Consider the following 26399-nt stretch of genomic DNA (forward strand, 5'->3'; position numbering starts at 1 on the left):
CAATGCAGACAATTCTTTCTGCAATCTGCAGAAGGTTTAATCATTCATGTGTAATGTGCCTTTAGAAAAAACCCCACCACGCATATTGCTGCCTGAGTTGTAGCAACACATTCTATAAAACAAAGGACAATTACAATCTGGTATTTGAATAGTACAGTGGTTACTGAAAAAGTATGGGTTTAGGCTGCAAATAAAACTCAATTTCCATTTGCTTTCCACAAGTATGCATTCACTTCCTGAAGGACTGCAACAGCTTTTATATATTAAGAACATTTGGGAGAACCATATTTAAAGTAGAATTGTTCTGAGGTATGTTATCCAGCCACATATATCTTCCAACACAAACTCATACAAATATATGAGGCGAAATGAACAGGACAGAACAGCAAGCACTATGAAATACCAAGGCTGGAAGCCTTTGAAGACTCCAGATGCCTTCAGACTACACTGAAATAACTGAAGAAGCAAATATTTACTCTCTGGAGCCTATTTTTATCTATTTATTTGTTAGACTATATTCTGCCCTCTGCCTTGCTGTAGGTCCACAGGAAGTATTTCCTTCAGTCTGTTCTCAGATTGTGTAGTTGTGCAGGGCCATGTGAGGAATGGATCCTGTCTGGCTGACCAAAGCAAGACAAAGAGACTGCGCAACAGAAACTGGAACTGATGGTGGTGTGTTTTGGTACTGACTGGCCCACATGACTGCCCCTGGCTCACATTACATTTTTTCCTATCTATAACATCAAGGAAATGGATTAACAAGTGTATAACAGAAACACTTCTGCTACAGCCTTGATCTTGTTGGAGTTCATAATGGAAAAAGACCTCTTATTTCCTAATCCACTCATCTGCAAAGAAATCTCTTTGCAACACCTTGAAGGACAGGATTTTTATTTTGAGATACAGTGAAGCAGCATATCCTTGGTCTTAGTCTCAAGAGCGATCTTGAGATCGCTTGAGATCACACTGTGCCTGAGACTCATTTCAGAGAAACTTTAGGTACACAAAGAGGTAAATAAGTCCCCATGCCCTGCAGTTATTACTGCTGTGGATTGGTATTCCTGTATGTTGTGCCAAGAGTGCAAGAGTCAGTTTCTTATTGTAGCCACAAGCAGCAGTCAGTGGCATCTCTGAAACAGACAGGCCTTCAGATCAACAGGGAACAATGACACAAGGGCTGTAAACACTTGTCTCACCACCCTAGGTTTCCTGAATATATTCAAGAGAAACAAACAGTCACGATTAAGACACAATATACCTGACCTTTCTACAGACATTTGTTTGGGAAGAGATAGATCAGGATATATATCTCGTGAAATCTTTCTCCATTGATCATGAAATCAGACTAAGCAGACTACGTCAGAAATATTTAGGCACATGACTTGCAGATTGTCTTAAGCAAACCCAGCAGGCAAAACATATGTAAAGCAGAGGTATGTAAAGCTTCTGACATCATAAACAAAGCATGGTAATTAGATGAAATGGGGAACTGTCTCATATATATCTAAGGATAACACAAAGAGTTTTTTCATTGCTCTCAGTGACATATTAGGAATAATTTTGCACAAGTGCATTATGGAGTTATTAGATTCAAAAGATTAATTTTTCTTCTTCTTGGAAAAAAGCCCAATAGCCACACATTACGAAATATATCAAGCTCTGAATGGTGCTAACTCAGAATATTGTTCTTCAGAACACACTGACCATTGTAATGCATACAAATGTCTATGAGCTGGGCTGATGCAAGAGTGAAACCAGTGTAGATCAAAAGATGAATTCAGATCTGGAAAAGCTATGGCCTGAATTTGAAGCTGATCTGTCACATCAGCTGACCCAGCAACAGATGTTGTTACCTACCAAACAGTAACTCTCGCCTGCAAGTGGGCAGCAACTTTGATGGCTCTGGGAGTCCACAAGTATCACCACAGCTAACTCTCACAGAAGGAATCCACAAAGAAGGGACTGGAGAAGGAAGGTGGTAAGGAACAGGAATGTCCTAGGCTTAGAAAATAACCTCTGTGTGTCTGTTTGTAACCTTCTATCAGTGAAGGTTATTATTTCAGAAATATCCCAGTTAGCTAACTACCGAGCTTCAAGAGCACTTCAATATTAACCATGGTTTTCAACATCAAGTCCTAAAGTGCTTTAATAAAGACAACTGCCAGTTAAAAGCTTCCACCAAGAAGAGTCCTTTTTCTCTTGCAAATGTTACTGTTTCTTCTTATGGAATTCCAAATCTTCATTGACCCAATCACACGAGCAGCAGTGATTAGACATGCTGTTCATGGTGCTGCACTTGCTTATTTTTCCCTCCCCTTGAGAACAGAGGAGAAAATGTGCTTTGGGAATAAAAAAACCCTTCCTTTCAACCTACAGGGTCAGGAGAACCCTTTCAGGATTTATTTTCATAGTCCAAAGGATTATATCCACAACATTCAACGTTTAATAATACAGTAAGTACTACACACCTACTGCAGTCCGTGGCTGAAGCAGCCATTAGTGCAGCAGGGAGCTTAACACCATGATGGTCAGGCAAGGCTCTTCCCAAAGTCCCAGGTAGCTTTGATCTGAGAAAATGATAAAACATAACAGGGGACTGAAGAGAAGCTATGCAGAGCTCCTGGTCTTCAGAGCATTAACTCATTTCTTTCTAGCTTATTCTTTTCAGTCACTCTTTGATGGCCTTTTAAAAGTTGCTTAGTCCCTTCTCAGGCTGCAACTAGGGATTTTTAGGCTTACTGTAAAATAATAATTCAGCGTTAATATTAATTTGATCTTCTTAAGCTTGATCACTCAAGAAATGAAGGTGTGCTACAATTCTGTGATATTCTAATACATCTACTGACTTAAAGGTAACACCACACTGACTAGAGAAGCTACAGATTTTAAAGAAATCTCTTTAGGATAGGAAGAAATAAAACAGCTTCATAATGAGGAAGAGTAATTTAACAAGTGACCTTTTCTAGTGCTCCTTTAACAGCTGTCACCCATTTTTAAAAAAGGCAAGATACCTGTGCAGCAGTTCCTCAGAAACAGAACTAGATTTAGGGGAAAAAAAGTGCTACAGAGCTACCATCCCTAAGGAAGGTTTAGCTTATCTTCAGTTTGAAATATTAAAATAGTACTAAATGACTCCATTAGAAATACAATCACAGGTCTTCTTACTTATACACATTTTACCTGTGAGGCAGCAAGCATTCTGCATTTAAGTTATGGTCATGAAAAAAGCAATGCAATGCTTGCTTTGACTAGTCAGCAGTGCTCAACAAAGATGAAGGAGGATCAAAAACAAGTGCCACAAATTAACAGCATTTTAATTGAAGTACTTCAGTCTCTGATACTTGGAATGTACATGCAGCAGACGAAATACACAATGCACATGAATGTTGAAAAAATGCAAGTTTTAGAACAGTCACAATCAGTAATTCACACTCCAACTAACAAAAGTTCGCCATTTCACTATAAAACTCATCATTTGGGTTTGGTGCCACCATTTATGAAACATTCTACTGTGCTGGTGGCTGACTGATAGATATTAATTTTCAAAACCAGAATCACATAACAAAAAGGTAGGGCAGGAAATGAGTCTGTTCAGATAATTTTGGTACTACCTACATCTGATTGTCCTACATTCGATAAACCAATCTGTGTGTGGCAGCTCTGTCAGGCACTAGAATTGGTCAGTTCTGCAGTTAAACCATTAAAATAGCTCTTAGCACATTTTTGGCGGATGCCAACTAGCACTTGCCAAAGCAATCCAGAGGAGTTTCAAAGTTGGCACAGACTAGAAATCCTTTCCTGGCTGCACACAGCCATTCTGCATGGACCTTAAGGCAGTTACAAACTATGGATGCAGGGCTGTAGGGCCAGCATGCCAAAGAAAAATCATGCAGAATCATGTAATTTATTAGAATAGACATTTATTTGAATAGGCATTGTCTCTCACTGAAAGTATCACAGATCTACCACATTTTTTTCTAAGTAAGTTACTTAAGAACCAGTGATTCTCTGCTGGATATGGGGATATATTTGGCATGTCTTGCTCATATACGATAACATGAAAACAGTTTTTCATATCCAATTCTGAGTAAAATGAAAAGGAACCAACCATGCACCCAGCTTCAACATCTTACAGCAGTTCTTTCAATTTCAACACAATCAACAGGCACATTTACAGGAGCATTCAAAAAAAGAAAAACCCACCCACAGTGCGAACAAATGCAGAGTCTTTCTGTGAACTTATAAAAGCTATAAATGAAAGGTTGGGTGCAACAGTTGAAATTTCATTTTAGTTAAACGGCGTCTCTTAAAGCTGCCTTAAGGCAGAGGACTGTGAAGTGTCTAAAGCAATATCTATTTTTAGGGAAGGCACACAAGAGCCAGAGAACTGCAAACCACTAAACACTCATCTCTGCTCTGTGCAAACTGTCAGGAAAACTAACAAAGGGCATGCATGCCTGTCCTAATGTAAGCTGTAAAGGACATCGTATCACAAACCTTCTGTCCTTTCCAAAAGTGAACCTGCTTTTAGATGAACAGTGATGTCCATAAAAAGTCACCTGGATTTCTGAGAAGGCTTTCAACAAGGTCTCTCATCAAATGCTTTTATGGAGCATAAGAAGCCATGACAAATGAAAGGAATTATTCTGGTAAAGACAGAGACCAGCTGAAAGGATTAGCAGAATTTAATCAAGTATCACATGATTTCTTGCAAAAAAGGCAGATGAAATGTGAAGAAATTAAAAGAGAAAAAAACCCCAAAACCTCTTAAAGTCATATAGCCTTTAAGCTGATCTTTACTACTCAGGACATTACCTTGAAGTGATTATTCATGAAAACATGGATCCATGAAAACATCATTTCAGAGCTCAGTAGAGGTTAAAAAAAAAACCCATCAATGTTGGGATTTATTATGAAAAGAAGAGAGGGACAATGTATAGTCCAAGGATTTCCCTGAATGCTATTTGTAATTCTGTCTCCCCAGCAAAAAGGGGCGCAGAAACGGAAGAAAAAATGCAGAAAAGCCCAATGAAGACATCAAAACTCAGAGAATCTCTATTTTAGGAACAATTAAGCAGTCATGAACTGAAGACAACAGGTCAGGACAGAAGTTTATGAAAGCCACAGCTTGCTGGAGAATACTAATGGAGAGTAATTGCTCAGTATTTCTTCCAAGAAAAATTGTAGGAAGAGCTTACAAACTATTATAGGGCAGTAAACAAACAGAAGACTGTTCACAAAGCAGGTGGTTCAGCTGTGGATCTCTGTGTACAGAATGTTGCCAACAACAAAAGTTTCTAAGAACAAAAGCAACGAGACAAATTCACGGTAGAACCTTACCCCCACCTAGAACAGTTTGGGAGGGGGATGGGGTAAGGTTCAACTGGAAGCTGTTGGGAAAGTACACCAAGAGAACCTTGCAAGCTTGTCCTGCTTTAATGCAGGATATTACCCAAGGTCATGTTTCTCCTGGCAGGATCCCTTCAGAGAGCAGATGCTGGGCTAGATGGACACATACAATGCTTGTATTATATTACCCAAAGGCATGACCTATCTTTTTCACTCCCTGCATTGTCTCCCCACAGAACAGCAAATCAAGTCCAGCATTCTGAACAACTGAAAACCTGAATCCAAGATATTTAAAGTACTATTTATAGTCTTTTCATTAAAATCAAAAATCACTATTCTAGTTTGGTGACCTGATGAACTGAGTAAGAGAAGAAAAATTTATCACACTGCAGAATTATTTTTCAGGGAAACAATAGGCAGTCAAAAACCTATGCTTCCTTTCACTTCACAAGCAATTTGGTTTTCTTTGCCTTCCTCCTATTGAATGTAATCAGACAGGTAAAGTCAGATTCAAAACCCTGAAAGACAGTAAATTTTATGTAAATTTCTCTGGCAAATAACAGGAAGGAGAAATGAAATATAAATCATTCTAACCTACTGTGCCACAGGAATGGCTTCTCAATTAAATTTTTTGAACCAATGCCACTCTACACAGATACATGAAATAGCACTAGCTATGGTAAAAGCATTTTACTCTGCTCAGTTTATAAACTAAGTTGTCATCAATTCCATATAGCTCCATTTTATGCTTATGAGATTTCATACCTGTGGAAGTTAAGAGGTATAAAACTGAACAGAGGCTGCACATCTGAACTGCCTTCTGTAATTGCTATGACATTGATATCTGTCTCTAAACAACAAAACAAAAGAACAAAACTCAGCATCTTCTCTTTTTCAACTCTGCATTACTGTTTCTTCAGTGTCAGGCTATAAAACTGTAGTGTAGTAATGGATATGCTTTCAAATTATGTCAAATATATAATAAATCCTGGTGGTCTGTTCAGAAGAATAATGCCTTAAATATGTAACCTTTTGTTCTGAAAATGGATTGTCTGCAAATCGTTTAGACTTTGATTATACTGCTGTTGTGCTTAAGGAATGGTGTTCCCAAGTTCAGTGTTCCCACTGAAACACTCCAAATCACACACTGCTAATTCACTCCCCCATCACCCCTTCCCCTGTGGAGGGCTGGACAGGAGAACTAGAAACAAAAAAGGTAAAGATCTTGGGTTGAAATAAGGACAATTTATGGGAAACAGCAATGAGAAAGAACAATAAACAGCAACAGTGACAATATCAGTGTAGGTGGGAGGTGAATAATTCACACACCATGTGTAAACTCCCAACCACACCTGACCATGCTGCCACACTGTGGGACCTGGAAGGGACTCCTTCCCCCATCCCTGGAAAATGAGGAGAGGTGCTAGAGAATAAAAACTCCTTTGAGTCCTGGCCACACCCCTTCTGGCTGCTACAAAAATTAAGACTGTCTTGGCTGGAACCAGGACAACTGCCAACAAACTAAATAAATTATATAATCTACAGTAATACGACATAAACATTTCTCTAAGACAGGCAAGTCAACAGGCTCCAAAATTATTAATTTCTATTTATATGGATATCAAATTATATTTATTTGCATTTATAACGATCAATTACTTATGTCGACTTAAAGAGAAATCCAGCCATCTTACCTACTTCTAGTCAGCAGCACTGGTGTAAGTTCTAAAAGTTCTGTAAGTTCTAAAAATTATCTCCTTGACCAACACAGTATTATTCTGCTTTACAAAGAAAGCACTAATTCTCAGACAACACAAAGCATGATAATCCCAGTGTAACAAAAAGCATTTCTAGAAGTATTCTGATATGTTACTATATACTTTAATATAACTCAAATCAGAATAAAATATTTATTAAAAATCATGAACAACACAGTATTATTCTGCTTTACAAAGAAAGCACTAATTCTCAGAAAACACAAAGCATGATAATCCCAGTGTAACAAAAAGCATTTCTAGAAGTATTCTGATATGTTACTATATACTTTAATATAACTCAAATCAGAATAAAATATTTATTAAAAATCATGAACAAGCACTAATAAACTTAGAAAATATTTTAAAATCAAAAAAATTCAGCAATTTATTAGAAGAAAGCAGACTTTAAAAAAAATGCCAGGCCAACTATAAAGAATAAAGTAATAAATAACCATGCATTAAACATTAAATACCTACTTGCCAGTGATGGTCCTCCAAAGCTGCGCACCTGCAATTGCAAGAATGTAAGATGAAACACAATGCACTAAATCAGAAAGAGTTTTATTATTTATTCACAGAACATATTCAGAATTGGGACAAAATGACTATGGAATTCTCTGTATCAGTCAAAAAGGAAAGCTGTATCATCTTACAGTAACAGTTCATGAATTGCTTTCCGTAAACTTAACATACAGTTAAAATCATTAATGTAAAAAGTCAGGATCCTCTATGGCTACATTTCCACATGGAAAGATGCAATGAAGATGATAACATAACTTTAACATGAACATACTCTACTTCTACACACTGACAACCACTCTACATTCCCCATGAACCTGTAATAGTCTTGCCATCTAGTGGCTGGCTGGAAGTGTGAAGCAATTACATGGACGTGATATACTGGGAAGAATTTTTTCTGCTTCCTGGAGTGGCACTTCATTGATTTCTATTCATTATCACAAGACTTCTACAGTATTACTTAGAGGGCCTGATTTTTCTTGAACTCTGTCTCCAATAGCATCAAAGACAATAGTAAAATAAATTAGTTTACTACAGTAAATAATTATTGTTTAAGCTAGGAAATAGAGGTCTTCCTAGCCTCATCTCTAAAAAGAATGGTTAAATAATCACACAAACATGAGATTGGTACATCCTGAATTTGGTCACTACAAAAATATTATTTACAGGTACAAGTGAATTTACCTAAATCATTGCCCTCCAGCTAGCAAGGTATTCAATGTTTGTGGTGATTTATACAGCACAGAGCTTAAAATAACAAATTCTGCTTAGCTTTTAAAGTTGGCCTCTGGGCTTGTAATACTCAAGCAGGAAACAGAATGGTAACCAAGACTCCCAGAAAAGGTAATGACAGTAAATCATCCTTTAGAAAAGGTACCAAATACCTGTTGTAACTAAGCAGGGAACAACTGGCTTTGGCAGTCAGAAATTGCTAGTACATCACAGAGGAATACCATGCTTCTCTGACATCTATTTCCTGCTTTTGTACTATGTTCAGATGTTTTTTTCAAACACTTTGCATGGGATTTAATAAATAAAAGGCAAAATAAGAATCTTGAAAAAAACCCCAATCTTCATGGCAATGAAACCAGAAAACTTATAATTAGCATGTTGTCCAAGAATTTTCAAGATGGTAATGAAGTACCAGACAGGAATTGAAAAAAAAAATTCCAAACCGCCAGACCAGCCAACAAACTCAAAATCCCTTTCAAAATTGGTTTTATTCAAACAAGACTTTATACACTCGGGAAAATAAATGCTATACAAAATAAAAAGAAAATACTGTTCACTTCTTATTCCAACTGTGCTAAGATGGGTAATTTCTCTATCTATTTAAATATTTCACTGATATATATTGGATGTCCCAAAATTCCAAAAATTACATGATTAATGTTGGAAGAAGTATGAACATCTAGGAAAAAATTGTATTTTAGAAAAGAATGCATAACCTAGCAGTTAAGAAACAAGAATGACTGTCCACTTCTAACCTAAGTGCTAAAACAAATTTCCTAATGCCCTCCCTATAAAATACAGCAAAACTTAATTGAAAATGGCAATAGACCATCACAGATATACTATCATCCTCTAAAAGTAGCTGGTACTTTTACAATAATCATAATATTGACCTGGCTTTAGTAATGAATTAGCATGCTCCAAAGTGCAGCTGTTTGAGCACAGAACTCTATCAGTACCCTTACCTTTTATCTTTGAGAACACCAAATCCTTCATTATCTGAAGAATTAGCACTCCAAGTATTATAAGGGAAGTCAGATGATACACTCTCCAAGGGGTCAATGCAACAAACCTAGAATATCAAGAAGAAATAAATGTGGAATACTTCAAAACTCATTGGAAGTATGCAAAAACTAACAGCTGCTACTAATACTGAAAATAAATAAGAAGAAATAGACTCAGATTGCAATAATTGAGTTCAGTTTCTCCCCACAACTTTTCCATGAGAAGCAAATACTGAGAGCTCCAAGCATTGCATTTAAAGATACAAAGATGAGTTTGTAGTAGATTTTTGTCCATACTTTTATTTACACAGAGAGAATATAAAGAAAACAGAATATTTTAATTATTGCATAGAAATTACTTATGTTAAATTAATGTGGTTTCATTAAAACTAATTATCTTGGCACAATGCACCAAAAAAAAGGTAAAATTTTTTCTTTTGCTTCCTACAGAACCTATGTTTAGGCAAGACTTTTATACAAACCATTGTTTCAAACACAAAGATAAGGTAAATCTATATAACAGAATAACACTAAAACTTGTCTTCATAATAAGCTTTCATGAACTTTGTTTTTAATTACATAATTTTTTTAGAACGTGTCTCGTCAAGTCAAACAGACCTAGACTCAGAAAGTATGAATTATAATCTCATGCATTGCTGACTCTGTTATCCAGGTGTGTTTGGAGATAAGCTCTTCTATCTTTTTTACAGGCAAATATCTTAACTCACAAGAAAAAAGTGGTGTGAAGTAAAAAGAATTAAAATTCAACTAAATAAATTAAAAAAGCTAAAGTATTTTAATAGCTGGTTTTGAGCACTTTAAATCAGTGATCTGAACAGAAACACTGAACAAGGGAATTTTTCAAAGTAAAAGCAATTAACTTTAAAAAGTTGAGGTTAGCCAAAACCAGTAAGAAGCCACTATCTAAGGCACTGGATCAAATGAGAATACCAACAGAAACAAAATCATACAAAGCTAGGATGTTTTCAAGAAACCTCTCAGATTTGAAAACAGGGCAGCTGGCTACCCAGCTTCTACCCAGTTTCTGCTGCAGAGCTTTTCTGCAAGAAAGAGGGGGAAAGGGGAGTGAAAATAGTAGCAAACATAGCCACTGCGGGAAGCCAAGAGGTACCCTTTGAGCACACTTGGATTTTATAGAAAGAAAATTGTCTTCACAATATTTCTAACATGCTCAGGACACACTGCTGTAGTAGTAAACTGCTCCAGTATTCCTTGGAAACTTCAAAAAGAAAATCCCCATCAACAAAAATGTCCATGCCACTAATTTTTACATTTAACACAAACTCATAGTACCAATCACCCTGAGCAGACCAGTATATGAATTCCAATACAAACACATGGGCTCACTCTGAAGATTTTATCCAAATATAAAGGGTTTTTATATCTGTAGAGAATTTGAATGATAAGATTATTCTATAAAATAAATGTATAAAATCAGCACCTTTGTATAATTCAGCCAGTTCAAGAAAACCAACAGAGAAGTGTTGAGAAAAATTATTACAGGGCAACCTCTATCAAAATTGCCCAATCATAGCTCAATAAATCAAAACTTGTAACAGCTTTGCATTGCACTGTCCTACTATTGTCCTACTATTTTTCTTGGTAATATTATTCAGCATTAAAAATCTTTGATTGTGTTTAAGTGTTAAGTTCCACTGCATGGAAGACTTTGTTTAGCCTACTTACTTAATTTACTGATAATGGGCTGGGGGAGACATGTGATGTTGTATAAAAAAATCAAATGAAGAATTTTTCATCCAACTTCTAGGCAGCAGAAGTTTATAGCAAATGCAGACCTTCAAACTGTTTGAGCTTAATACCATGTCTATTCTATAGAGTCTTCTATAAACATTCTGCATGAATGTTTATAGAATCACACAGAATGCCCTGACTTAGCAATTACCACTGGCCACTCTTTGATGGTCTCAAATAGATGCATCAATACCAGAATTTATATGCAAGTGTGTGCACGTGTGCACATACACATCTTACTAGCTTTTCAAGGTAAGATCAGATGCTTACTAAGACGGCTTAGTGTGTCTTTCAAAAGAATGCACAGAACATTTGACCTACTTTATGCTCACAACTAAACCACACTGTTAGTTTCACTGCAATCACAGCTGTCACCTGCTGTTAAAAACAATTGCACTAATGAGGACTAGGATTAGCAAACAAGGATTAACAAGGTAGCATCCTCACTGAAAGATGCTGCCAAGTCATGTCATTCCACCTTCTCAATACTGCAGTGTCCCTGCTCCAATATTTGAGGAAAAAAAACTCTAATCCAGTTGAAGCAGCTAATTTGGTCACCAAACAAGGACTCTTAACTTCTTTGCAGAGCTTTGAATTGTTCTTACTGAATTTCCCATGTCTTAACATTATTAGCTCTTTATCTAGAGTGTGATGTTTGCAAGAAAGACTATCCCTTGTGAATTCACTCAGCCAGCTTGTGTCAGCCCTCAGGTGCCAGAGCAATACAGATTAGAAAAACTATTTGTGAGCCATAGGTCAGAGATCTGCATCCTTGAAGCCCTACCTAGTGGAAAGCTGATAAGGTTCCCTTGCACTCTTTTGGCATACATCTATCAAACATAAGCTTATCAAAGTTAGTTCAACATGCAGGGATCTGAAAAACACTTATTATGCTACTACCCCTGTCAGGATTCAGAATTCTTCTAGGAGTTATCAACATGATGCACAGCAACCAGACTAATAGTTCCTGTGGTACTTTGGCTTATTATTGAAAATCAGGGCATTTTTGCCCCTTCTTTAAAAAAAAAAAAAACAAACCAGATTGTACTCTTAAGCATTTCTAACACACACATATCTGACAAAAATGAAAGGCTCCAGAATAAAATCCTCATATACTGCACTCCTTCTGTATTGTAGAAGAATGCTATGTAAGAAAAGCTTACTAAACACGTTCTCTTTTTTAAGCAATAAACATAACAGACTGAAGTTCAAATTGTTTAATTTCTTCTACAAGTAGTGCAGAAGTAAAAACCATTACTGGAGACATAACGAAGATTTGTTCCCCCCTTGAATTCTGCAGGATTTTGTGAATGTTTTTTGGGGAGAATGCAGAGGTTAAGGAACAATGTACAGATTAATGCATTCCAGATAACTACTTCAGGAGTTAATAGGACAGCTTGCACAAGGGGACAAGAAATTCTGCTGTAGGCAGTGCAGGACTACACCCAGTCATGAGGTGCCCAGGACTCAGTCCCTGTCACTGGCTGAAACAGGCACTCCTTGCACAGGAAAGGCCCTCACTCAGACACAGCCCCAGGGGTGGGATACAGCCACCTGGCTCGGAGGCTGCAAGAAGGAACAGTGGCCTCACTGTGAAGGATGTCCTCTGGTCCAGAGCACTCAAGTGAAAGTGTTAATGGAGGTGCTAAGCAGGTGGCAGACCGCTGTGGAGTAGGACTTTCAAAAGCTGAGCTGTGTGAGAACCTGAGCAATGTGCTCCAACTGGAGCTCATCTGAGCAAACCAGAGTAGCTGACCTCCAGCTGTCCTTCCATCCTACCTTCTTCTATGTAGGAAGAATGTAAGTGTGATGGAGCCAGCCTGCCACTCAACTACACTGTGGAAGAGTGGGAAACCATTTTTGTAAAATGAAACAGGAGCAATGTCAATGGATAATAAAGCAGTGGCTGTCCACAAAGGTTGTGGAAATTCCAACCTTGATGGCTGTGAAGACAAAATCCTAAGCAATCTCATCTGAATTAAGTACTGATCTTATTTTGAGCTGCAAGCCATCCTAGAGACCTCATGAAGCCCCTACCAACCTGAATGGTATTTTCATTCTGTGACTATTGTAGGCTATTAGAAGTGGTTGGCAAATATTTTTTGGTAAGATGCTGACCTTAGAACTTAAAGCCACAGCAGTTTCTTTTTCTGGGCCTGCTTAAATTGCAGCTGTTCTGAAATTATTCTGAACTGCACAAGTAAGAATCAAAACTTGACAACTTCCACAACTGAAAGTGGAAATTATTCAACTGCATGATGGTGGACCTAAAGATAGAAAAGTAGCCTAAGGTACCTTGTCTGTTCTTCAGTTCTTTAAAGTATGGATGGTCATTTGTCAATACTGTCAATTTGTTGTATCAAAAGGCAGGTATCTCACAGTGCACCAGATCTGTCCCAGAGCACCTGGGACAATAACCTGCACAAACTGGATTGTACAAAGTTATTCAAGTGTCATGAGCCAGCTAAGAAATTTTGATGGTTAACAATATCATACAATATTGCAGTCAGTAAACATAATAAAACTTACAGGGCATGAAAAGAGCTATTTTTAATTGTATCATGAGATACAGGGAAGGTGCAGACCTACCAAATTGTTTCAAAATGTTAAATAAATGTTAAATAAACCAATTTGATTCTTTCATTTCAGCTGTTAAGGATTTGGGTTTTTTACAACACATTCTACAGCTATGAATGAGTAGCACTTTGTCTGCTAGTTATTTCTGGAAAGCCTTAGCAGGTACATTTTTAATAGCCATCTATCTCTAGATGAAATCCAGAGATAATAAATATATGACAGCTGTCAATAACACAGATGTGAGCATGGAGCTTTGCTTCACCATCAGCTTTTATGACACTTTTATTGTCTGCATGAGTGACTTGTGAACTTCAGTTCTATGTTCCACATTTCATATTTACATTTTAAACCAGAGGCCAGACTTTTCAGAGTAATTCCATGGAGTTCTAAAGAGAGCAGGTTGGTATATAACTGTTTCCTCATCAAATGTTTAGGTGAAAATCTACTGACACCTTTCAGCCCGAGCTTTCCACAGAACTTCCAATCAGACTTCCAAACAAAACTTCCAACCATAACTTCCAATCAGACACTGATAAGCAAGCATGGCCTACGACATAAACCACACAGAGAACGGCCCTCCCCTGTGGAGAGGAAATATTTCTAGTGCGCTTTGAGAATGCTGAACTGCTAATTTCAAAGCTACATGTACTTTGCTCTTACAGAGGACCACCTAAGGCTGTTTCAGACATCTACAGTGATGGCATTTGAGAAAGGAAAAGATGTGATAGCAACTGTTTCTGGGTGGTAACTGTTTCCTGCTTGGAGCTGAATTGACCATTGAGCTTGGACCCTTCTTCCACACTTACTGCAGGATCAACACTTGTGTGATTGCAATAAATCCTGATGACTGTCTCAAGCAAGAGTTCTGGGGAAGGGGGCTTGTTTTCTTCTAATTACAGCATGAAGTACACTGCCTGAACAACATTTTTGAAATACACGGTAAAGGTAGTATCAGAAAGCTTGTGCCATTACTCATCAGAGCGTCAATAATTTTGTTTGCCCTCCTGTGAATCAAGAAGAAAAAATATATATTCAACATTATTTTATGTACAAGTAATTTAATGCTTAAACCCTCCTAACTGAAAAACCATCTCAAAGGTTTGCAAATCCTGCTTTTTATGTCTATTAAATTTACAACTTTTATGTGAATTGCTCTTCTATATAAATGATTTTCATACTATGCCTTTGTAAATATCAAAATGCTTTATCTACATATGTGGAAATCCAAGCCTTGAGTATTCAAAACATTGGAAGTCAGAACTCAATAATCCAGTATTTTTCCCATTGTTCCTTTAGTACATCTTGGTGTTGTGGTATAACACTAGCTGACAATTAAGGTTGCTCACTTATCTTCTGCTCTGGTGAGATGGGAAGGAGAATGGAAAGAAGTAAAAGCCAGGGCTTAAGAACACTTTAATAATTGAAATAAAGTTAATAAGAGTAACAATAATAATAAATGAAATGTGATACAACAAAAAGAGAGAGGAATAAAGACCAGTGATGCACGGTACCACTGCTCATCACCTGCTGACCAGTGCTCAGCCCAACCTGATCTGTGCTGGGCAGTTCCTGGCCAGCTCCTCCGAGTGTACTGGGCATGACACACTGTGGTTTGGAATATCCCTTTGGCCAGCTCAGGTCAGCTGTCCTGGCTGTGCCCCTTCCTGGCTTCTTGTGCACCTGCTTGCTGGCAGAGCATGGAAAACTGGAAAGTCCTTGACTTAGGGTAAACACTGATCAGCAACAACTGAAATATCAGTTTGTTATCAACTTTGTTCTTATACTGAATCCAAAATACTGCAACACTGTATCAGGAAGAAAAATAATTCCATCCCAGGTGAAACCAAGATACCTGGTCTGAGCCAAAGAATTTAGGTAACTGTTCAAGAATTATAATGCAAAAATCCCTTCCCGATTCCTACACAAAAAGTGTAGATTTTCACTTAAGTCAAAGTTATGCACATTTTTTTGGTAGAATCTCTTTATAGAATAGAATTTGGTACAATATTATTATATTTATATGGTATTTAGCTTGCATGTCTGAAAAATACACAAAAACTGGTACAGCAGATTCCATATTGAAGAGAGGGAATTACATGTAAAAAACCACATCTGTATATGTTCTGTCAAAAATTTTAGAAAGAACAAAGGCTTAAATTCAGACTAAAAAACCTCCCTACCCTTCCAAAAAGCACAATTTGTTGAATAAATTAATTTCAAAAGCATTTACTTCACATCTAATGTTAATTAAAATTGTAAATATACACCCTAGCATTCTGGGTGCCTGGCATTTTGAACTTAGAAAGCTGTATATCTGTTTAGCTGAAAACCTGCAAAATGTTGTAATAGAATGCTTCTTAAAAATATGTACATTAAAAAAGTTTTAGATCATGTCTAATTTAGTGGAGAAAAACCTTCCATAAAGACATAAATTAGAAAGAAGCACCATTTTTCACTACAAGTTTTTCTGTAAATAAGAGAGAAAATTAGGTACTTGAGACATTTCAAACAGAGTAAAATGAAGCACGGAAAAGCAGTTGATTTGTAATCTATGTGCCAGCTAGCAAAGAGTGCTCCATTGGACAGCACCCAGAAATGTAAAAATTCTAACACTAAGTACATAAAAATAAACAATTAAAAAAAAAAATAACCCTCAAGCAGAAAAGGCATGCTTGTTATTCTAAAACTTGGATCATTTTTTATAATTCTTTCTTTGTTAAGACAAAGAAAACTCAGCCATCAGCTTTTATTCAAAGAGCTTATTTGTCAGGTTTCATTGGAAAGATTAGGATCGTATTTATTCAGCCAGAAAGCACCGACCAAATCTGTTTTTCTTTAGAAAACTTTCCAGAACTTACTTGAATTCTAAAATTTTTGATCAATAAATAAACCTCTTGTCCTAAGAAACAGACTCCCAGAAATTTAAATTACTGTTACTTTGACAGCCATCTGTAGAAAGGGAAGCACGCTGGAAGGTCTGTGCACAGGTTTCAGGGCAAAAGCAAAGACAGATGGACAATGCTAACTCAACACACAGGATGGGAATTCAAATTGTGTGTTTTCTCTACCCCAACTCACAAAACCACCTCTTAGCTTTAAAAATAAGTCTAAATAAAACAAAAAATAGTATAAGTCCCTAAGAAAAAACACTAGAAAAATTGTTCCAATGCTTTGCATTTAATCACCAAAGATAAATGTGCTTATAAACTGGTACATTTGGAAGTATATTGGTGGTCTGGGAAATAGGATTAAGTTCATCATTTCACATTGCAAAATTATCTCACACTGCAAGGAAACCTCTTGAGGAATGCAGCAGTTAGAATCAAGTTTCACTATTTGTGCTTTTGGATCAGATTTACTGCAACCTGTTGCATTAAGACGGGCACAGAAAAAGCATTTGAGAAGGAGAACGTTTAAATGACCTGAACTACATATCTTCTGAGTCTACCATGACATCAAATTCTACTGCTACATCAGTGAAAAGAGGGGATGATATTTCCATGGAAGTTAAAATTATTTTGATTTAAACACATAACATCAAATAACCTTGCTTCCTTTGTTTTTTCAGACAAATGCCCAGATGACCTTAATTAACCTGTGCTCTGGCAAAGTACAGAAGAAATCTTAATCCCATTTTCTCATACAGTAGGAGCAGTTTGAGCAGTAGCACCTCTACCGTGCTGCCCTAAATCTCCTTTTCTTTAATGCTCTCATTAGTCCTGTAACATCTACCATGGAGCATAGCATATCCCCCCTAAATGTCCATTGTTCTCAAAATTCTACTTACTATTTGAAAGGTCTCATTATTTTGAAGCAATACATGAAAAAATTATAATTCCTCTCTTGAAACAGCTGTTTTAGACACAGCATACGTACATTTCAGCACGACAGAATAAACAGAAGCCATGCTGCAATTAATTTCTTCTCCTTTGTTCTGGATTTCCATCTTCCATAATGTTTTCATCCTAGATTTGATCCTAAATTTTTCAGTTATGCTTGCTTTTCCTCAATTATCCCACTTGATTTCTTTTCTGACTGATCCTGATTTCATCTTATTGGTTGAAAAATGCTGTCAACTGTCCAGGTTTTTATGTAACACTGTCTGGCTCTTAAACAATGTCAATTTTCATTCCTGTAAACTAATCCCTCAGCCAAAAGTATGAAAACTGTCACTAAAAAGCTGTTAATGGCTTTTAATAATTTTTGCTAACTAAATCAAAGCCTTCAAAATTTTCATAATTTGTATTGGAAAAGTGAATATAAGCCTAAAACTGCCTGGGTGAAAACAAGTAGACCCTAAAATTATATTCCAACTTATGCTGAAGTTGGAATTTTAGCTTTACTTGAGGAAGAGTATTTTGGAAAACCACCTTCTAGGGAGCAAAAAAAACCCAAACCACAAACATTTGGTTATGCTTAAAGAAATATCAGCAATTTGCTGTACTATAGCTAGGTGGAATAAAATAAATTCCAATACCAATAAGTTACAAAGACTTAGCAAAAGGCAGGAAATTAAATAAGTTAAGGACTATCAGACTAGAAGAAACAAACTAGCAACCATATAAGAAACCCATTCATGTGAATGCACGGTGGATTTCAAAACTGCCTATGCCAGAATTTTTTTCAATTTTCTGATAATGAAGGTATTATCATTACAAAATAATGATGTCAATACTTAACCTACTATACTATTCCTACTTGAGTCATCAGAGACATAAACTCTTATTAGAATTTAAGGCAGGAGTATTCACTTGTGTGCTATCCTGATACTTTGGATTTTGGGGAAGTAATCCCAAGAAACTGAATGTAGCTCTAAGATTTCCTGTAATAAAGACAGCCAAAGACCAAAATTTCCCACATTCAAAACCCTATTTAGCATCTGGACACTATAAGGAAAAATCTGTATTCTGTGTTCTCCTGACTTGGAAGATATTAAATATTTAATTAAGTGACCTGAAGACCAGCATACTACAAACTGGCCTCAGAATATCAATATCCTGCCTTACTCCAACTCAGTTTATTTTCATGTATTTTCTTTATGTTTTGATTTCAAAGATTTATTTCATTCTAATTCTCACTTAATTTGACATTTTGTCACCAAGAATGTCTGAGTAGGTCCCCTAGACAACATTTCCAGTGATAGCCTCAGTCAGTGCTGACAGTGAACAAGTCCACAAATACATAAAACAGGGCTGCTGCATGTCTTTCTTCTCGTGACAAAGAATAAAAATGCAAGCATACATTGTGCATGCACACTGCTCTCTACATGGGCAGAAATCTTGATTTATAGACAAGTGAGGTATAGCAGTGGTAGCATTACAAGTTGTGTGCAAATACATGAAAGAAACGCTTAGCTTAGTACTGCTTTCTTACATTGAAAGAATTCATGAATGAAAAGTACTTTGAGATCTCTTCATGGTATATCATTGCCAAGCAGAGATTTCAAGTAAGAAACACTTTAAGAACAAATCTTAAAGTGAACTGGATACTTTAAAACAAAACAAACACTTCAATAACAACTCCTAAAACAAACTGGATACTTAAAAACAAAACACACCAAGCCGATAAATTCTGAATGTGTGGTTTGTTACTAACAATTAAAAAGCAATTCCATTTTCTGTCTGGAAATACACAATCTTTACCGGATGCAATGTACACAGACAATTCAGATATAAGCAATACTTTTTTCTCTCTTGATTGTTCTCTCAGACAATGGAAATATTCCCTAGATCTGAGACCAAACAAACAAACAAAAAGTATGGGTATAGATGGTGACAAAAGATTATTTTTAATGGAAAATTAGGCATGCACTGGTCAATCAAGGACTGATACTTGTATTTTACACAGTTGGCCAGTTCCTTTGTGGAGTCAGTACAATAATATCATGTACCATTGTTAAAAACAGACCTGCAGTAACATGCAAATATACCTTCTGAGGTCAGAAGGTATATTAAAATGCTCAAAGAAAAAAGTGGATTTGGGCTGGTGAAGAGCATAGCAAATAGGGTAATGCAATAAATTCATTCCACAAGAGAGGAAAAGAGAAAAGATCTATTACATCATTTTTTCTTCTGCCTTCCTTCACAAAAAATCCTAGGGAAATCAGGAAATTGGGCAATTGGTGAACAGATGCAACTAGTGCATATAGGGATGACCTTGCAAACATGAATGTACATGAAACATTTCTCTGCTGATATAAAACATGTATTAGAAATAGATATCTGCAAACTACAAAACACATGGAACAGTACAGAATTACTGAAAATAAACTCACCCCTCTGACCTTGTAGAAATTTCAAATTACAGATTGTGAGAACAAGAAGCTGCCACTGTCCCCTCTATTCCATACACACAGAGAATAATAATTAGGATAGAATTTTAGCTTAGAAATCTAGGACTGCAAGTTAATATTTGGATAAGATTAAACCAAAGACTGAAAGTTATCAGTCAACAGCCTAATACTCAGAACACCTGGAGTGAACTTCTGGCACCAGCACAGAGTTTTCTGTTCTTGGCCAATCGCTCACTTTTTCAGTAGAACAGGTGTAAAACAGGGGGGAAAAACCAGCCTTGTATTCCTGTGATATTTTGACTTCAGTCTACAAACTATATATAGCACAAGATTCTAAATTCTATTTCAGATGGTTAGGTGCAAAATAATGCATATATTTAACCCCTGTTCATTTTAAAGATTTTTAGTCACGTTCATTTGGGGCAAGAGGCTTAAAGCTGATCACGGTGAAAAAATAATGGAGGTAGTAACTGAAAAATGCTTTCTCAGTAGCCAGATTAGTGCCTACCTTCACTATTCTCTTGTTAAAGAGTCCACAATAATTTGTCAGGAATATTAAGAAAATCAAGGAAATCAGAACGAAATTAAGTTAGTACATTTCTTGTACTTACAAGAAGAGTATTTTAGTAGTAACTGTCAAAAATACATTTATATACAATACAATGGCTAAGAGTTTTTTTAACACAAAAGAGGCTACAATGGAATATATTTTTTAAAAAATGAAAATCCTGTGACACCAGAGAAACAGTTCACTCTCAGCAGCTCCTGCTGCAACAGTTTACACATGAAATATTTTGATGGGTGAACATACAAGAACTCAACTAATCACGAGGAAAACAGTCCCAACAAAATTAAATGAATGGGAGGAAGGACCTGGTGTTGTTTTTCCAAAATTCAGAAAACTGTAAAATTAAACCTCACCTCCCCTTTCTCCTTCTTCCACCAAGTGCTGCTATAGTGGGAGAAGTCTCCCATCCAGCAATACAGACTTCTGAACTCTGAGATATCCTTATTAGAGGCTGTATGCACTGGGAGTCCCCTATGGGGCATGGATACTTGTAGGCACATGACAAAGAAACCAACTAGGAAATGTTCCTTCTACCTACAGGCTCCAGCCAGCACAAAGCTTGGGAGAGACTTCACAGGCAGCAGGGGTGGACACTTGTTCCCAGTCCTGAAGCAGTTGCGACTGTCTGAGTCATCACAAACCGGGCTGACCAGCTGGATCTCAAACAAGAAAAGGAGAAGCAGCAAGCACACTGTGCTGCAAACACTGATGATCCCAATACCAAAGCAGGGAAATGTGACCTTAGATTTAAATGACTCTTTAATTTTCAGAGTGTCAAATTTCATAGGTTTGTTTCTGAGATCCTTCCTTGTTCTCAAACCACAGAAGTTTACTGGTCATCATTCCTGCTTCTACACATTTCCTTGTTTGTCTACACCTCTCAAAACTCCCTGGCACTAGGACAGCCAGCTTCCTTCTGAGGTACAATACCACCAAATTAAAATGAGCAATGCATGCCCTGACTTTTGCTGTTCCAACTCATCCTGAAAGGAACAAAGTAGAGTGAGCTATGAATTTTGATAAACTAACTCCAAATACTGGTCACCAAGTTGCCAATAAGACTACCAAAGGAGACTTCTTACAGGCATTGAATAATGCAGGCATTTTATACCTCGATTGGGTCAAATCTGGAAAAAAAATAGCCAACGGGTTACCCAGCAGCTACTATTCCTTGAGACATGGAATTCTGCTAGATGTTGTCCCTGGAAATTTTATCCGAGCCACACGGAAAAGAAATATAAAGCATTATGACCCTTCCAAATGGCTGAAAGAACAGGTCACCTCGGAAGTATGCAGAAAATGAGGTCAAAACCATGTAACTTTCTCAACGAAAGGATTTACCATGGATACCTAAGAGCAAGACAGATAATAAAAGTCTGCCTAAATTAGACATCACGCATACTCTACTTCTGGAATCAAAGAGGATAAAATTATTTTGAGAATATTTGCTGAGATTTTCTTATGCAGAACAAAGGTGCAGGTAGTCTTCTTTCTATGACTTGGACCTCATGTTAAAACATCACAGTGTTAGGGTTACAGAGAATCAAGAGGAGTTTACTATTAATCCACTGCACTGCTTGTTTACTTCTTAATCGCTCAAGAGGAAAGGAAGCAGTTCCAGCCACACGAAAGGAAACACTATTCAGTCGTAAGAGACTCTGCAGTATTATTAGACAGTGCACTAATTTATAAATTGCTCTACATGATCAAGCAGGCATACAACAACATTTTAGATCAGAAAGGCATTGGCAAAACCTAAGATCATGGGAAAGCCCTGAAGAAGTTTCACATAGACAACTTTTTTCCTACAGAAATTAACAAAAGAGACATGACAAACACAACAATGAACGCATCCCGATGTTAATCTCTGGGGCTTATTCAACTAAACTGCCTCCGACTACAAAAAGCTTAGTCCAAAAAGAGAACTGGTGCACTGCAGTAACATTCCGGCTGTGCCCACTTTACAAAGACTCCACTAAGTAGGCCACCAATTTGGAAGAGCACATATACCCAAAGTGAACTTTTAAATACTGGACCAGGGCATCAGCACAGCACAACCGATGGGCTCGGGACCCGATTTCAGCAGGTTTCAAAACTCTGCACAGAAATGCCGGCCCGCGGCTCCTCTCGGCTGTGACAAATGCGAGTTCTCGGCGGGGTGTCCTGCAGCCGCCCTGCTCAGCTTCCATCTGAGACTCCTCCTCATCATCATCACCAGGCATCATGCTGTGGGATATGGGGGCAGAACGAGCGTGTGTGCGCGGCCGGGGCAAAAACCGGGGGTGAAAGAACCCGACCGAGCAGATAGATGCACTGGGAGCGAGGGCCGTGGCCAGACGCGGAGCGGCGGCTGGGGGCAGGGAATGCCCGGGGGCAGGGAATGCCGTGGCGCAGGTGGAGCGAAGAGCAGGACCTTCCTTCGCTGGGGGCGCGGGTCAGTCCCCGCTGGGGCGGCCGGCAGGGGAGGGCAGGGGGCAAACGCTCCGCCCGGGGGCCGAGGGAAGCGCGGGGCGCGGGGAGGAGACGCCCGCTGCGGGCGGGGCGGACCGGGCGGGGGCTTTCCCATCCGGGGGGGCGGTCCCGACCCCGGCCCCGGCGCCCACCCCGGCCCGGCTGGCTCACCAGAAGAGCAGGTTGGCGCAGACGAAGCCGCCCAGGCTGCGGAGGGGCCGCTCCCAGCTCAGCGCCGCCGCGATGCAGCAGCCCACGGCCAGCCCGGTCTCTCCCAGCACCGCCGCCGCTCCGGCCCCGCCTGACTCCTCCGCCCGCTCCGTCTCCCCGGGCGCCGCCGCGCCTCGCTCCTGCGGGGCCTCCGGTTCCTGGGGCTGCGCGGGGAGCGCCGCGCTCGCCATGGCTCGGTGCGGCCGCCGGGCTGCGGCTCGGCCGGGCGGAGCCGGGGCTGGGGCCGGGGCCGGGCCGGGGCGGCGGAGGCGGGCCCGGGGCGGGGCGCGGTGCTGCCCCCGCGTTACCCCGCACCGCCTCCGCGCAGGTGCCGCGGGGCGGGCCCGGCCGGCGGGGAGCGGGGAGGCGCCGGCAGCGGGCGGGCCCGAGGCTGCCGCCCCTGGCCGGAGTTTCCCCGGGCTGCGGGAGAGACCGCTTCTCTGCTGGGGGAAAGCTGGGCAGCCCAGTCGCTTTCTACATTTGGGAAGGTGAAACCCGCTGGAAGGTGTTGCCAGTGAGGCTTGTCCCTCATCTGCTCCTCGCGTGTATGTGCCACAGGCAGGCGCAGCTGGAGCGCGTCCAGAGGAAGGCCACCAAGTTGATAAGAGCACCGGAGCACCTCCCCTGTGAAGACAGGCTGAGGAAATCGGGGCTGTTCAGCTTGGATAAGAGGAGATTGTGTGCAGACCTTACAGAAACCTCCCTGTGTCTGAAGGGAGCCTATAGGGAAGCTGGAGAGGGACTCTTTGTCAGGAACTACTGCAGTGATAGGACAAGGGGTAATGGGTTCAGACTGAAAGAGGGGAAATTTAGGTTAGACATTAAGAGGAAATTCTTTGCTGTGGGGGTGGTGAGACACTGGAAGGTGTGTCCCAGGGACGTTGTGGATGCCCCATCCCGGGCAGCATTCAAAGCCAGGCTGGATAAAGTGTAGAGCAGCTTGGTCTGGCTCGGAGGTATCCCTGCCCATGGCAAGGGAGGTGAGACTAGATGATCTTTAAGGTCTATTCCAGCTCCTTGACATTCCATGATTCTAAGATAACAGTCCCCAAAATCCTAAAAAACCAAATGGAAGTAAGTTGCTATTGTCATAATACTAGAAGCTTCACAAAGAGCATCTGTTGCTGAATAAGAAGAGCCAAAAATTGGAATCATTGAAGGTGTTTCACAGGATGAAGTGTGTAAAATAAAATAATTTTTACTGCAAGAGTGAGCATAATAATTTTGGATTGGGAATTGACATCTGTTTCAAGCTTCAGCTACCCCATTAGAATGGTTTTTTAATGGAAAAAAGGAGTCACACTTACTTGAAGGTCAATGTGTCATTTTTTTTTTCTCTGAGGTAAAAGAAGACAAAATTACAGCATTAAGTTGTAACATTGGCTGTGGATTGCAAGTCTACTGTGTGTTTTCACCAAATAGCCTTTGGAAGGAGTTACTGTAATTTTCTTATTCCACATGCTCTCTCTAGCACCTAAGAGGAAACGTACAGAATGTTATTCTAAATAGCTAATAAACATTTTTCTAAAGGACATTTTCGTTTTATGCTAATTAGTTATATATACTTCTATGCTCTTATGTCTAAGAACCTGGAGCCAGGCAGACCTACCTGAATAATAAGCCCAGCTAAAATGTGTTTAGTGTTGTCTCTGAAAGTTTGAGAAAGCAAAAGGAAAGAGACAGGCTCCTCTAGTAACCTGAAACACACATGAAAAATAAAGGGAAGTAGTTGCAACGAGGCTGGAGAAATACTTCTTTCTCTTGCTTCAGTTTTGTGCTGATGAATAAAAATTTGTCCTAAAAAGACTTGGTCAAAAATAGGGTGTTCTCTGTGTGCTGGAAAGCAGGCAGCTTCCTCCTATGTGTGCAAGCAGCTGCTCACAGTTACTGAGCACTCCTCCCGCTGTCACTTGGGCATCTCATGCTTTCCTAGGCTGAGCAGTAGTAGTTGTTTGCTTCCCTGGGTTTGAGAGAGGGAATCCTAACAGGAAATCTTAATAGTCCACAGGAGAAAAGCCAGCCTTTTTGCAAGGAGAAGGAGGTAGAGAGATGGGCTCAAATGAGAGAGTTTCTCCTATACTCACCCTTTTTTCAGGTCATTGCAGGATGCCAAGCTGCTGCTCTAGTGAACACTGCCCATAACTTGCAAAAACCATCCCCAGCTTAGCCTGGGGCAATTTGCTTTCCCTTGCTAGCATTCAGTTATTTCAGTAATGTGGGCGGTTCTATCCAGCACCCAAATCTAGCTAACTCCAAACAGTTAATAGGTAAGCCTGGGAGGGAGTCAGATGTTCCTCACACACTTTTAAAGTGACCATGGGAAAATTAGATTCAGAAAGCACACTGGGGTTAAAATGTTAAAATTTGTGTTTAACCAACTATAAAATAATGGCAATGTAATCCCACTGCCCTAAGGATTATAACCATGGCAGGTTTGAGGCAATCCTCCCCTACCAATATTCCACTACTTTTTCTAAACATTTGAGAATGATTGTATGTTCCCCCTGCCCCAGATTTTTATTCTCTGTGACATTCCCTTCAGCCACTGGTGTTCAAAAATTCCCCCCTCTCCTCAGAAAAGGGAGTATGGAATCTGAGTGGGGGAGTATGAGGTGAGGTTTCCATGGAAAGGGTAGACTACAAATAAGGGAACTCTTTTGAATTTTGATTAAGGTTGCATCCATTCTAGATTACTGGCCTCTGCTTTCCTGACATAGTCCATGAAGAATATGAACAGAAATTAGTGAAAAGCTCTTCCAGAATAGGTTTTGTAATTTAGCTAATGGAAAAAAGAATGCTTGATGGATGCCAGTTCTCCTTTTTTCATTGTTGATTTTTCTTAGGCTTGGTTTATATGAATGATTTTACTGAAAGCACTCTGGTATAAACATAATTGTGAGAGAAGAAATGGATGCTTCATTCACAGCTACTGAAAGTTTAGGTGTCTTTTTTAGAAAAAAAATAGTAATAAATAGGTTGTCTGGCTTTGATCTTCCCGTACTTTGGTGTTTTGCCTGCCAGGATTTAAAAGGCTTGTGTGCAGTCTGAGTTTGGGATGGCAAAAACTAGGACTAGCAATCAGCGAGCAGTTGCATGGGTGAGCTGTAATGCACAGAATTAGGTTAGGGACTGTGGGTCTGGTGCTAGGGACTACCGTGTAAACTGGG

General features: G+C 39.1%; 1 protein-coding gene across 1 annotated transcript in view; it reads right to left on the reverse strand.

The window, feature by feature from the left end:
* Positions 1-23423, reverse strand: part of RETREG1 (reticulophagy regulator 1) — a gene marked incomplete at its 5' end in the record, with an annotated part of 64952 nt that extends 41529 nt beyond the window's left edge. The window contains 3 exons of the mRNA XM_084223026.1: positions 7584-7614; positions 9323-9429; positions 23194-23423. Of these exons, the coding sequence (XP_084079152.1) occupies positions 7584-7614; positions 9323-9429; positions 23194-23423 (368 nt within the window). The remainder of the gene's footprint in view (positions 1-7583; positions 7615-9322; positions 9430-23193) is intronic.
* Between the last annotated feature and the right edge of the window lie 2976 nt (positions 23424-26399).

This window comes from Fringilla coelebs (genome assembly GCF_963513975.1).
Source record: "Fringilla coelebs genome assembly, chromosome: 1".
NCBI classification, from domain to species: domain Eukaryota; kingdom Metazoa; phylum Chordata; class Aves; order Passeriformes; family Fringillidae; genus Fringilla; species Fringilla coelebs.